This window comes from Alosa alosa, chromosome 10, assembly GCF_017589495.1.
Source record: "Alosa alosa isolate M-15738 ecotype Scorff River chromosome 10, AALO_Geno_1.1, whole genome shotgun sequence".
NCBI classification, from domain to species: Eukaryota; Metazoa; Chordata; class Actinopteri; order Clupeiformes; family Clupeidae; genus Alosa; species Alosa alosa.
In genome coordinates this window covers 8,894,451-8,909,445 of record NC_063198.1, presented here as the reverse complement: position 1 = coordinate 8,909,445, position 14,995 = coordinate 8,894,451, and the positions used below count along the sequence as shown (strand labels likewise).

Sequence of the window (14,995 nt, the reverse complement as noted above, 5' to 3'; positions counted from 1 at the left end):
TTCTGAAAACGAAGATACTGCACTCTTTTTTTTAACCATGTCTAAGACCAGCAAATCTACAATTGGAAGCGTTAGGTCTGCTAGGTCACTAATGATGATTTTTGAAAATACAGCAATTGGCCTGTGGCTAACAACAGATAGACAGTCTCCTCCTTTCTATTTCTTAAGCCCAAAGCAGTAAAAAAAGTTGCCTTTTCAAATGATGCTTGCAGTATACCTGTTCATAGAGATCAAAAAAGAAGTGCTCCGTACTGACCACTGAAATGATGTCCATTTCCCTGACAACATAACAGAACTGGGTGTGTGAAATTTAAAAGAAATATATATAATAAAACCATGATTATTACATAAATATTCAGTGTCCTTGTATTCATATAGATGAAAACAAACTCTTAAAAACAGCAAATCATGGCCCCAGCTGTGGCGCAACTGGCTGGGGCACCTGCACCGTACGCCGGCGACCTGGGTTCGATTCCCACCCGTGGTCCTTTCTGGATCCCACCCCAACTCTCTCTCCCACTCACTTCCTGTCATTCTCCACTGTCCTATCTGATTAAAGGCATAAAAAAGCCCAAAAAAATATACTTAAAAAAAAAAAAAAAAAAACAGCAAATCATTATTTATCCACAGCAGACTTCACATTTCAAGGGCAAATGTGTCATTTGGGTTTCTATTTCCAAGACAGAGCCTGCAGGTCTAGGACTACTCAGTGATTGAGATCATGGGAGGTTTTGGCCTGTAATCAAATACTCTGTAGGTATGTAACGCTCAAGAGAAAAATTATTCTGGATGTGCATCTATGGAATGTGATATTGTTTTAACCCAAGAGCAACGTAGCCAAACAAAAGCCATGGATGGGAATCTGTTGCCTGGCTGCCACCAGCTCCTTGCGGAGAGGCTTACAAGGTTCGAACACAACGTCAGGAGTAAAAACGATTTTTTGGAATTTTTCAGATGCAGCTCTGACTTCTCACACTCATCTGTTTTTTTGACCTGCGTTGGTACGGCACGGAGAAAACATCTGCCCAGCACTGGGGTGTTCAGCAAAGGTCTGAAACATCCAGCTAAAATCCCTTATCTGTCTGAGGATGGTTCTCTTACTCTACCACGTACAAATTAACTTGAATTGCTCCCTTTCATAGCATGAAATTAAAAAAATGTTTGAAGGCATAATTTACACCTGAGCTCCTGATGCAAAAAAAGCTGTAGAGAGTTGTGCCAGAATGTGAAAAGTAACAGTAACTGCAGTTTTTCACACAGTAACAGGCTGTTCCCCTGCAGAATGTCCTTTTGGTGGGCTGTGTGTTTGGTTGCTTGGTTTGAAATTTTGGCATGACTTCAGTATTTGTGCTTATAGTGCCTATATGTATTGCCGGGTTCAATGGTGACAATATGAATCCTTCGTGTTCTCACAATGAAAGAGGGAGAGAGAATGACAGACAGATTGAGAAAGAAGACAAAGAGAAAGAGAGCAGGAGAGAGAGAGAGAGGAGAGAGAGAGAGAGAGAGAGAGAGAGAGATATTGCAGTTTTCACAGATGGGGAGTCAAACCCAAGAAGTCCAAAGACTCGTCTCTCTGTCCGACACACAATCCCGCTCTCCTGATCTCTTTTCTGGGTCTTCCTTCTGGGCCGGTCGTCCACCATTAGCCATTATCCACAGTCAGAGTGAGAAACAGAGAGAGAGGGAGAGAGAGAGAGAGAGAGAGAGAAAGAAACAAAAGCTCCCTCCTCTCTCAGCAGATTATCGAGCCGTCCCTAAAAACAACAAATGACTTTTGTCAGTAGTTGGTAGCGGCATCTCTACGTGCACAGACATGCAGAAGTTGAGAGAGAAATAAAGTGAGGGAGAGAAAGAGAGAGAGAGAAAGAAAGTGAGAAAGAAAGAACGAAAGAAAGAAAGAGAGAGATCTTCCTTCTTTCAGGAAGACTGCTCCTGTTCTTGTAAGAACTAACAGGAAGTTCACATGAGTTCACACACATAGCGTTGAGCTTACCCTCTACCCCCTCAGTGAGCACCAGCGCCTGGAGGATATCCGACAGTGACACAATGCCTTGCGCCACCTCCTGATCATCCACCACCACCAGCCTGTGCACCTGTGATGCAAAGTAGGAATGACAAACAGAGGAGGAGGGGGAAGGGGCATTAGTGGTAAGGTGTAGGGGCATTTAGTGGTGCCTATGAGTTGGCCATGTCCTCACATCTATGTTTCGACTCAATCACTTCCTTTACGCATGTATGGAAAAACACTTTTGTGTGGGTACCAGTGACTGTGAACAGCATGGCCTGCATGGCGTCTTGCATTTGCGTTGGCCATAGTTGCAAAATGACTGGCAGATTCTGCTCTATAAGTGCTAGCTAACAGAAACAAATGGACTGAACTGGCCGTATTTTGGTTCCTTAATTAATTGATTCAAGCATTCACACTTCAGTGTAACCTTCCTCTTCATAGCAAATCATCTCATTATATTTCAAGTCTAACAGTGAGGTGAAGGAGGTGATGAGTGAGCTGGTGAATGAGAACATCAGCTACAGTACTGTAGGTCATGGGAAGATCGTTACCTCAGCCTCCACCAGTCTATTGATGATGGTCTCCAGAGTCTCGTGTTTGTGGCAGGTCAGCACGCCCTCAAAGTACTGTGAGCGGTGCTGCAGGGCCTTGGTGACGGTCACGTCCAAGTTGTTATACGTCTTCTCAGCGGCCAGGTTCTGGAGAGGGGAGAGAGAGCGCACAAAACATCACAACATATCACTAAACTTCAAGAGAACACAAACACGGACACAAAGCATAAACAGATCTCAGGCACACGCACAATTATGAAAAACTGGTTTCAAATTGATTTCACGCATTCACAAATAAACAAATCAGAAGTGCCAGGAAAACCAGCTTTCATATACACACAAACACACAAAAAGCCATTTAAAGCCACTTAAAGAAATACTTTGTGCCTCCTTATCCCATGCACTCATATGCACTTGTGCAGATGGTATCCAAAGAGTGCACAGAGAGCACCCGTGGTGATGGAGCCTGAGCAGGACGTGGTGAATGAGTTCACACTAAGCCTGTGGGCAGCCAACAGCGCTATTTAAAGCAGCAGATCGCTGGCCGCTGGATTTACGGACACTGTAGCTGCTCTTGCACTAAGGGAACTGGTGGGTGTTGAGCTCTCATGGTCACATCAATTGCAGAGCTCAAGCACACAAACACAGAGACAAAGACAGAAACTGTGTTTCCATTACAGCTTTGTGCAAAATAAAAGCGATATTTGTCGAAATTCGACAAAGCATAATTGTGAATGGTCAGTATTTCCATTAAGTGATGTAATTAAATATGAGTTTTATCTTCACAGACAAAGTCACAGCAGCTATTGTCAAGTGTATCAGACCACAACCAAAGACAAGAGATGTTTCAGACTTATTCCCGGTGTTGTAATAGTCTGGTGGTACCACAGGGATGGGAATGGTGCTCTGCTGTATTCTAGTGAACTCCACTGAAGAGTGAGCTTATACATGTTGATCACTAATCGTTTAGGATCCCGATGAAGACCTAATTTGATTGATGGGCAGAGTGCAAAGTTTTAAGTCTAACTAAAGCTAATTTAATAACTAGACAAAATCTATTTGCTAGTTTAACACCATGGGCAAGACAATGAAGCACAAACATTAATCAGCTAAATGTTCCCATATGCCACACGATAGCTGGATTTCATGCACAAGAACAAGAGCTGCTGACAGACTTTGCCTTACAAACAAATTAGGGCCCCTACAGTGAATATGCATTTGTCTTTTTTCAGCTGAAAAGCTTTCTAAAAGTAACTATATTTCAAATGAAGACAGAATCTCCAAGACTTTTGGAATCTTAATATTAAGTCATTGTTTATGTGTTTCATATAAACCATATGCACACAAGCACAAACACAAACAACCAGTATTTGGAAGACTTACAATGACGTCAAACTTTGAGTAAATATCCACAACACGTCCTAGAAAAGGGGGGAAACAAAAAGGGGCACCATTAACCTCATCACCAACATGCAACGAAAGGAATTTCATTAAATATAACGCCAGTACATATACATTATTTTACAGACATACCACCATTTCACAAGCCATCGCTCACCTTTGTCATCTAAAACAGGCAGGGCAGAAACCCTCTGCTCTACAAATATGCCCAGTGCTGTGTAGAGCGGCGTATCAGAGCGCACAACGGCTATGTTCTCAAACGTTCCTATACTCAACTCCTCCAGCTTCCGAGTCATAAAGGCCGGCTTGGGCATCTCAGAAATCTGGAGAGAGAGAGAATTTCAAAAACATTTATTACATTCTTGCCACAAAGTACTTACATGATCACTTTGTCACAATGTACAGTCACATTTTAAATATAAAATAAATAAATAAATAAATAAATAAATAAAATCAAGGAGCAAGTCATGCTTTATCCTCCAAGAAATGTGCAAACTGCAATTCGCCATCAACAACCAGATGAGAGAGAGAGAGAGAGAGAGAGAGAGAGAGAGAGAGAGAGAGATAGATAGAGATAGAGATAGAGAGAGGTTTAACACATCTTTAGTAAACCATTGTCAAGTTATATGAGTATAACCCACAACATTTGTGGTTGACGGCTAAGACAGAGAGACAGAAAGACAGAGAAAGAGAGGGGGCAATCAACACTTCTCCAGTGGTTTATATAAACCATTAAGGGTTTTGCCCTGGTCAGTAGAAGAGCAAGCGAGCGAGTTATGCCTGAACATGTAAAGAAACTAGTGTGACTGGGACTCACAAACAGTTTGAGGAACTTGAGTATCCGCTTGTGTGTGAGAATGTAGAGCGTGTTCCCAGTCAAAGGGTCTATTACAGGCAACCTGTGGATTTTGTGCTTGATCAGAGACGCCACAGCATCATATAAACTATGAAAGAGAGAGAGAAAGACAAAAAAAAAATCTAATTCTAACATGTGCAGGCATTAACACATTAGGCCTGAAATATAGATGACAAAACAGCCACATTATCTGAATTTACAAAAGGACAAAGGGTTAAGGTTAGACCAATGTCAACAACAACAAAAAACAAAAGCAGCAACAACAACAACAGCACTGACTTTGTGAAGGAAAGAGAGCGATCCCGGCATACCTTGCGTTTGGCGAGATGCTGACGAGAGGCTTGAATGAGTCCTGCAGGTACACTTCTGTGAAACAGCAAGGACACAAAACAGGAGTCAGCGTCTGACTTCTAGAAACTCTCCACACACACCCACACACACACACACAGTCGAGTGCACACTGCCTTCCTCACCTCTCCAGGTCTCGATTTTGTGCTCCTCTAACTCGTAAATCTGCACCTGGGGACAAAACGGGGAAAGGTGGCGTGAGCATCCCTCTCAGCCAGAACACAGAGCCATGACATAGAGGACAGCTGCTGTGACGTCTTTACAGGAGGGGATCTGGCTGTGCAGAGTTACTGTTGCTGAGCACTTACAATAGCCTGACATCAAGCTATGATTATATATATATATATATATATCCAGCTATTTCACATTTCTTGTGTCTGGGGGAAGGGAGATATAATGCCTTTGTTGAAAGATATTGCAGTGGCCCTTTAAACTAACATATATTCGATCACAATGGTTGGACTCATACCAAGGGTGATTTGTAGTAACGGTGGAGGATGTTGATGAAGTCAGTTATGGTCAGCATACCTGAGGGAGAACAAGAGCATAAGACATACGCGCAAATGTTTGGGGATAAAATGCCGTTGTGACAATAAATAAAAGCCGATGCTTACCAACAAAACACTGCTTCTTGCTGTCCCACAGTGGAGCTGCTCGGACCCCATTTGATACTAGTGCAAAAAATGCCTTCTTCACCTTTTACGGAAAAAGAGAATTGTGCATCAGACAAGTCAGTCAGTATATTCCTTTATACAAAACCATCAAAAGCTACTGTGTATAAATCAGACAGGTCAGTATGTTCTTTTATTTCACAAACAAAAGCTCCAGGGGTAATGTAGGCCTACATATGATGGTGAGGGAGTGTGGCAAATGTGCCTTTACATTGAGCTGGAGATGTGTACAGTGGTAGAGAGTGTAGTGTAGGGTCGACCCCACTTACTTGAAGCGAAGTGTCAAACACTACTAGCTTGGAGCTGGTGGGCACCAGGTCATAGCAGCGGTGGGACTTCATAAACCGTGTGTAAACATTATGTTCTGGATCTGCTGAGGGAAAGAGAAAAGAAAATGAGTAAAGAAAAGAAAATCCAGGTTGCTGGCAACTAAACTTCTTCAATGGTGCGACTGAGGAAGCGTGACATAATATGAGTGTGTGTGTGTGTGTGTGTGTTTTCAACTTCATGGGTTTCTACGCACCCTGCAGTGGATTTCAGTGGTTTCAGTGTTCAAATTTCACTTTGACTGAGGCAAAATAACAAAACAATCTACTGCAAACATCAGTATAGCAAGCTTTCCAATAGTTCATTCTCTCCTGTTTATATAAGGGTTTGCTTATGTTTCACGGGGTGAAGAAGATCGGTTTAACCCAAGGAAACACACACAAACACACACACACACACAAACACACACACACACACACACCTTTAGTTCAAATGGAAAGGAAAAAAACACAAACCCACACCTGTGAGTGACGCCTCACTTTCTACAGCAGACTCCTTCTTCACCTCTGGTCCAAAATCATCAAGTGAAGCTGGAACCTAAAACACAGATTGCTTGTTTTGTAAATATCACTGATGCTCAAAGGATTTCAACTGAAAAAAATAAAATAAAAAATGCAGAGGTCTTCCGTTTCTGTCATTGCATTTAATAACCTGGACTAGCTCGCGTACGCGCGCACACACACACACACCATTAGAATGCATTTATTATCTTAAAAAAAAAAAACGACTGGAGAGAGATAAACGTGATAACAGCGACTAAACAGTGGGACTCTTGACCTGTGCTTTAATTCAATGTCAACTATATGCAAGGTATCCTTAGTCTGGTGAGCCCACAATCTAATGTAAAGTGTTGTTCAAATGCATAACTAGCTGTACTCATTAAATGTCAAAAAACAACCTTTGATGTGCTGACATCAACAACTAGCTGTGCTCTCACATAATAATTTGGAACACTGTTAATGGATGACAACTGGATCATTTGAAGCATTCGTGTTTGCAGTTAGGGATGACATGTCAGCAAATCACAGATCACTGGAGTATGACAAAGCAGCAACGTTCAGTTCGATGTGTCAGATGATTTTTAATTTACCTGGCTTGAGTCTTATATTTGACAAAAATCCAAGAGACTGATGTTAAACCAGCTCCCTACTCATGTTAATAACTTAAACGCTTATTGATTTCCACCACCACCTCCTATAAGCCATCCCCTGTATGTTCGCATAGAGTTTATGTTATGCAGGCTTCATTGGTATTTTTATTCAGGACTTTTATTCTCACAAAGAACATTCGCTAGAGAAACTGACAACAGCATCTCAAGTTTCATCGGAACAGTAACACAGCACCCATCAGGTGTTACCCCTGTATTAGCTAACATGATTGCATTAGAAAATATATCTCAAGATAAAACCCAATGGGATTTTTCGTGAACGCTATGGACAGAAGATATGTGCAGCGCCAAAAATATTTTTGACTGGCATTTTACCATTTTACCATGCGATGAGAAAATGCTTCTGATGTAGGCACTGACAGACCACCCGCCGAGAGACCACCATTTGTAGCTAGCTAACCCTCAGCATTTAACTGATAATCCCCATCAACACTAGTTTGTTCAGGCTCCTGTAGTAACTTGCTATCTAAAGTTCAACTACACTTGCTAGCGATAGAAGCTAGTTAAACAGTTGCTAGCTGGGGAGTTCAATGAGGTTAGCGTAAGATTTGATGATGGGTCACATATTTGCTGTTAACGTTTACTTGCCCGAAACTATCTGTTCAATACGTCGTGGTTTAAGCGATCGCCTGACTAATTCCCTCCAAAAATACATCAGTAACGTTAACGAACATGAATTACTTAACTGGTTAGCTACGGTTAGCCATCTTAACATTACCCGGTAACGTTAACGCTAATCAAGCCGCTGCATAGCATGCTCACTTCAGCCAAGAGACACATAAAAATACTCACACACTCCATGTTCCCTTTACTGACTCCTAAACTCAGACGTATGAGAGAGTTTTTTCTTTGAGAAATACTTTCAAGTGAAACTATATACTGTTCAAACCGATACGTGGATGGGGTGGTCTATTTACTGTCTGCCATGAAAGAAAAGTGACCTCCCCCTTGTTTATTTCCGGTAAGGCTCTGAACTGCGCATGTATGAAAGACGCATCACTTGGAGTTCTTACCAGACACTTTTGACCAAAGCGACTTACAGTGACATCAATAAACATTACATTATCATTAAAATATTAAAGTAATGTAGTTTAAATATTAATGACGATTAACTGCCACTATTCTACACTTCCAGAAATACAATGACAAGTTCAAGAGTAAAGGATTTATTCATTTTATATACAAAACTGTTTACAGCAAGTTTTCTGTTTAACCAGTCCCCCACGTCGAGTATTGGGCATTGAGGTGCAACAACACCACTCGATTTTCCTCAAAAGTAGTGTGGGAGTCAAGTCAATAGAGCAGAGAAACCCAACAGAGCACCTTAAATCAGTTTGGGCAGAGGTGAATGGTCAGTTTTTGTGTGTAATGTGTTTTGGGGAGGAAGGAGAGACATGGGTCATATAATGGGAAGGTAAGGCACACAACACAGCATCACCAGCACCAGCAACACCAGCCTTTTTTACACTACCACTCAATTACAAAATTAACCAACCAAATCAATAAATCAATCAAGATTTTTCAGTTACATCAGGCGATGCTTTCAAACAATACTATATTAAAGTCATGTTCGTAAGAGAACTAAAGCTGTACAAAGAATACAGCTAAATTGGGGGGAAGGGGATATACTTCAGTTCATGGATATTTCAAAACCCTTATCCGTAAAGGTTTCAAACATGGGAAAAGATAATTAAACTGCTTCTAATCATAAGAGAGAAGGAAAGAGGAACATGATTTACAGTCTTATAAAGAAATATGCTCTTGGGGCAATATTCTCATCAGAGGCAGGGAAAAAAAAGAAATTTCATCAAAAGGGGGAAAAATCCCCCCCCCCCCACCCTCCCACACATAAACCCAGAAATCACTGACAGCTAATGAAAGGTGACTACAGCAGATGAGAGACAGACTCCTCCTCCACCGCTCCTGCAGTGCTCCCACTTCTGTCTTTGCACTGGGCAGGGGTCGGGCACCCCCAAAAAAAAATATAAAAATAAAAATCTGACCCCAACCAGTGTTGACGGGAGACGAGGAGAAGCTAGTAAGGCTCGTAAGAGATTGCCTGACAGAAAAAGAACCACAAAGGATTGGCTGGAACCTATGAACAACCTGAGAAAGTAGACCGAGTCTGTGGGTTAGGCACCAGCGATTGGTTGGCCTAAGTGGTGTCTAAGGCAGAGACAGCCAATGAGAGTGGACTGGGACCACAAGGTCACTCCACCCACTCCTGACACATGGCTAGACATGTAAGGTTGATAACTAGTGTCCAATGAATGTCAGGCTGTGAAAATGAACATGTGTATTATTACATTAATAAGGCAGCGATGAAAACATTAAACGCAGCATGTGGCTTTTCGGTTTATATTTGGCCATTTTCTTAAACTTACTTTTCCCAAGTGTTGCTTGACTGAGGCCAACTTTACAGACTACAGTACTTTTCACAGCAAGACTTACGTCTCTGCATTGCTTTATGTCTTAAATATTTACTCACACTGGGTATACTTTGTAATGTGAATCCCATACCTCTTTTTCTATTCATATATATATATATAATGTATGTATGTATGTATGTATGTATGTACGTATGTATAAGTGTGAGATATATTAAAAAGAAATAAAACAGAATGTGGTGTTGCATTCAGTTGGCCTCAGAACACTGTTTTTTGAGCTGTAGAAAAGAACTGTACACATTTAGGGGACAGAGTGTGGCAGTTCTTTGCTGCTGAGAGGGGGGCCTTGAACTATGACTGTGGTCTGGTGGGTTATGATTGGCAGGCTGGTGATGTTGTGTCTCCTGGCATTGGCCAATTAGCCCACTGCTTGTGTCTGCCTGGACCCGCCTACATCACAGCGCACTTCTTCTCCTCTGAGGGGGCGTTTCCATCTGCTTTCTCCATCTCCAGGATAATTCTCTTGAAAACCTCCACAGCCGTCTGTGCAAGAGAGATAAATCAGACACTTCTGTAGCCTTTCAACTGATCCTTCCTAAAAAATGATCTTTCTCCCTTGTACATTCAGCAGCAGATCTTCACAGTATGTCAAAGTACTGTAAAGCATACGTTCAGCAGAATTTAAGACTATCTGGTTTCATGGTGTACCAGCCATTATGAAGATGGATACTTTAAGAAAACAAAGAGGGGGACTGGATTCTTTAATCAGCGAGTAAAATTTCAAAATGGTTTAGATGTGTTGACCAATCAAGAAACTCCCACACAGGCAGGCACTTATTTCGCAAGTGGGCGAGGATGGATTTATACAGTTGCATAATCTGGCTAAGCAAGTAAGAAATAAATTACTGATCATTTTTAGCAAAGTTACTGAGACTTGTTGATCCGATATTGCTTAAAATGAGAAGCACAAAGGATACCTAGCGGTATACTACCTGATTCTCTTTAGCAGAGGACTCCATAAAAGCAGCACCCCAGGAATCGGCCAGCTTTTTGCCCTCCTCTGGCTTAATCACTCTGGGGACACAGGACACACACACAAACTAAATTATGGAATGCGGCTAAAGCTGGTTCTATTTGTGCCACAATAGAATTCAATCTCTCAGTCATTTGTGCAGTAAATCACATTAAGATTAAGCCGCACTCTGTGGATAGCCGATTTGACTAGATTTATCCATACTCCCAATTGCTATTAGCATGAAGAGGACGCATTAGTCCCAAGACAATACATGTGACAATGCTGCTAATGCTATAACAACATATGTGCTGCATACACTAGTAAAGCAGTGAAGGGTTGATGGTGTCTTCTAATGAGGCCATTATTGAGGAATTCTTAAAACCAGTTGAGGGTGACACCGATGCAGTTCTCTCGCTAGACTTAACTGTCCATTGGTCACGCTAATTGACTGTTCTTACCTCTCCATGTGAAGATCTTTTTTGTTCCCAACCAGAACAGTAGGCACCCTAAAATGACAAGAGCAGCTATTTTAGTGCATTTATGTGTGCTTAAATTAACTCAAATCACCCTGACCCACAAGAGCAAACACAGGCAAAGCTTTCAAAGCCCTGGAATATAGAACTTACTGAATTTTCCCAACCATATCCAGCAGCTTGTCGTGTAGAACCTGAACAACTTCAAAACTGTTTGGGGTTGAAGAAAGAGAAAGAATAAAAACAAATGTTAATTGGAGAACAGAAGGAGTGGGGGTAGTGCATATAGGTTTGAGGGCCAGGACTATCAGCTATGACTAACACACACATACAGCAGAACAGCAAGGTCAAAAAAGGACGGGACAGTTATCTCAAGTATGCATCTGCTGTGCCTTTGTTCCCGGTTGTGCAGCCTCGGCCGAGATTAAAAGGCATCGGGCACTAAAATAAGTTTTGGCAGAGGACACACACAGATGACTGTGTTGTTCTCATATTTCACAATGCTAATTCACGCATGGCCTTTACTTTACTTAAGTAGTGCTGCAGTAGATACAGCCATAACAAGGATCTTCTACAGACTTGACAAATCTTCTTGTTCATGTTTCATCGGTTGTACACACTCACTGACTCAAAATGCAACTAAAAAATCATTAGGAAGAATCAACTGAAATGTAACCAGCAGCATCAGTGCATTTTCACATAAATATAATTCAGGAGTGTTCCACTCAGCTACGCACAGCACATTTTAAAAGAAATTGTAACATAAATATAAAAATCACTTTCAGCTCCAGCAAGGACAGCATTTTATCAGTGTGGCTAGTTGGTTGATCGGTAGACTTAGTGCAAAAACGACCTACTTGGTGGGACCCATTACATTTTGGAGCAGACCCGAATCACTAAGTGGATGCACATATTTAATTTCACTTTTCCTCACACACTAGGACATGTGGCCTTGGTAGAGGCCTGTGCTCTCGAGTGCCGTCTAGTTATAGATAACATCCTTCAGTGCACTCTCCTGAGCTTTCTGCAGTTGTCATGTGTGCTTCTCCATGACTGCGTTTACATGCACTTTAGTATCCAAGTTATTAGGCTTATCTTGGTTCTGATCATATTCAGGATATGGTGTTTACATGAACAGAGAAACCTGGTTTTTAATATCCCTGTATACATGATGAATACTAGTACCCCTGTGACCAACAATAAAGTTCTATTAGTTCACCTTATCCCGGTTTCTAAAGTAATCACGCTTTCACATGAGAAACTGGGATAAGGTGTAGGTGGGTAGATAAGGTGACATGGAACAGTATCCCGGTTCTTTTTAGAGTACTCCACCTAGCATAATCGGGTTACTCAAAGCCGGAATAAGGCCTTATCCAGGGTTCTGAAATCGAGGGATAGATAGATAGATAGATACTTTATTGATCCCCAAGGGGAAATTCAAGCCCAAGGGGAAATTCAAGATGTTACATGATGTTTACATGCGCAAATACAAAACCGGGATACTTCAAATTCCTGATCGCAACCGGGATACTGAAGTGCATGTAAACGCAATCCATGACATTCAGTACTACTAGAAACACCCACCTTTTCATAGAGGTGACAGAGTAGACAAGGACATAACCATGAATGTCCATTGAGTGAGACTGTGGGAAAATGGAATACTCATCCTGGAAGAGATTAGAAAGCAGGTACGATTGGTATAAACTGAAACTCTGAGAAGAGATAACGTTTATATAATCTTAGAGAGCATACACGTCCCTCTAATCTAGTACCCTTATCATCATATAAAAAGTAAGATTCAAGTTCATTGACTGAAATGTGAGAAGTACCTGACCAGCAGTGTCCACAAGCTGAAGATTAAAGTCCTGTCCATTCACAGATACCATCTTATTAAAAGCTGTGTCAAATGATAGGAGAAGCATGTGAGTGACAATGGCGGAATGTGTACCACAATATTGATAACACCTACTACTACTACTATGAGTCAGAATAGTAAATATTAGATTTTTTTTAACACAATTCAAATGACTGCTTGCAAGTGTGCACATGAACTGACAGACTACGTGAGGGAAGGATGAATGAGTGAATGCAATGAAATAATAAATGTCCTAAACCACACATCAAATGAAGAAAAAAAAAAAACAGATTTGCACAAACTTACTGTTTTCAATAGTAGGGTCATATGAATCTACAAACTGTCCTTCCACGAACTGTATAGTTAGAGAGGACTTTCCTGTTACAAAGTAATTTTGGTCAGTAATGAATCTGAAACTTCCCACCAGTCTGTAACACATGTCAACACAGCAACGCATATATCCTAATACGGTCATGTGGGCAAACATCAAGTTAGCTTGCCCTGGATCTTTCAACAGGTAAGAATACACAATGTGAAGCTCTCAGCAGATGCCAGCCAATATCCTGCACGAGAATACAGTGGAAAATGTACAATTTCCTAGGTGCCCAGCTATACCACAACATCAAACAATCATCTATCCCAGCTTGCTAGCTACATTCGTTCACCGTACTGTTATAGCCTCCTTGTGCTAGTTAAACTAGCATACATCGCTAGTACTGGCTACAACAACTTTCGCATGTGCCACAGTTAGGTTAGCTTACTAGCGAGCTAGCTGAAGTTGACAAAACAATGATTCGTCCAACAACATGAATTACTCACATAAAGACGCCATTGGCTAAATACTTAAGTGGTGGTTAAAAGCTTTGTGTGAAATATGTGAATGAAATAACGTTTTATCAATCGTGATTCCAGTTCATACTTGATTTGCTAAAGCTGACGTTAGCTTGCTAACATTGCTATGCAAACAAAAACAAAGACTAGCTTATTGCTAGCAGACCACACTATGCAAGCTCTTACTCACCAACAGACCTGTACCCCAACACAGCAATCTTCCTGTATTTCGGTTGAGGCATTGTTTGAGAATAGTAGTTGTAAGACGATATCAAATATTCGCGGTGCTTTAATACTGGAAGAAAAACTTTTATCGCCACATTCGTATCTTGTCACGTGACAACAACAAACTTTTCCAGGCTGCTCGAGCTAGCTGTCCGCCGCCGGGCCTCGAGCTTCACTTGAAGAGGTGGCGCGCGTTAAAACTTCGAACTATTTCGATCGAATAGTGATATCTGATGCAGTTGAGCACTTCCGAGTTTTTGTGATGCTATTGCTTTTCAATACTTCAGAGGTAAATAAAAAACGGCTTATTCACTGCCGTGGCGCTTTCGAGTCACACTGTCGAAAAATGGGCATTAGACTAGACACGGCACGCCGTCGTAAAAGAGGTTACGTCAGACGCGCAGTTGTAGAATAGAATTGAGACCAGACACCTTGCAGCCAACAGGAATGTTGTTACGTATCGCTTGGGGGAGGAAAAGTGCCAGTTCTAGCCTACCAGCAGCAGGCCTATTTGATTCGTCTGTCCTCTTTTTTTGTATAAATCTAGCTGTACTTTCTCAGTCATTTCATGCACCATATGGTTAAAGTTTAGCAGATAGGCCTAGACAATGCGAGGCTGGGCAAAACAGACCTTTTGTGAATGTAAAACTAGGCCTGTATGTTAAGAAAGAGTATAAGTATAAGTATATATACTCTTTTGATCCAGTGAGGGAAATTTGGTCTCTGCATTTATCCCAATCCGTGAATTAGTGAAACAAACACAGCACACACTAATCCCGGCGAAGTGAGCTGCCTGCATCAACAGCGGCGCTCGGGGAGCAGTGAGGGGTTAGGTGCCTTGCTCAAGGGCACTTCAGCCGTGCCTACTGGTCAGGG

General features: G+C 41.6%; 2 protein-coding genes across 3 annotated transcripts; both read right to left on the bottom strand.

Moving 5' to 3' along the window:
• Window positions 1–1,460: 1,460 nt before the first annotated feature.
• On the bottom strand, window positions 1,461–8,364 carry prkag1 (protein kinase, AMP-activated, gamma 1 non-catalytic subunit). 2 transcript variants are annotated; one of them, XM_048255648.1, is made up of 13 exons: window positions 8,126–8,364; window positions 6,627–6,702; window positions 6,108–6,211; window positions 5,782–5,863; window positions 5,637–5,695; window positions 5,293–5,338; window positions 5,131–5,185; window positions 4,781–4,907; window positions 4,121–4,286; window positions 3,946–3,983; window positions 2,563–2,709; window positions 1,997–2,096; window positions 1,461–1,757 (listed from the first exon to the last, which is right to left on the bottom strand). In XM_048255648.1, exons 1-13 carry the CDS (start codon window positions 8,132–8,134, stop codon window positions 1,744–1,746), a joined length of 1,023 nt encoding a protein of 340 aa, XP_048111605.1. In that variant the 5' UTR covers window positions 8,135–8,364; the 3' UTR covers window positions 1,461–1,743. The 2 variants fall into 2 exon arrangements, with proteins under 2 accessions (XP_048111605.1, XP_048111606.1); XM_048255649.1 differs by having other exon boundaries at window positions 6,108–6,208; window positions 8,126–8,361.
• Window positions 8,365–8,483: 119 nt separating this feature from the next.
• On the bottom strand, window positions 8,484–14,511 carry rhebl1 (Ras homolog, mTORC1 binding like 1). Its single transcript, XM_048255650.1, has 8 exons — window positions 14,085–14,511; window positions 13,370–13,441; window positions 13,038–13,105; window positions 12,793–12,875; window positions 11,362–11,418; window positions 11,194–11,241; window positions 10,713–10,794; window positions 8,484–10,263 (listed from the first exon to the last, which is right to left on the bottom strand). The coding sequence occupies exons 1-8, from the start codon at window positions 14,134–14,136 to the stop codon at window positions 10,171–10,173; spliced, it is 555 nt and encodes a 184-aa protein (XP_048111607.1). The 5' UTR covers window positions 14,137–14,511; the 3' UTR covers window positions 8,484–10,170.
• Window positions 14,512–14,995: the final 484 nt, after the last annotated feature.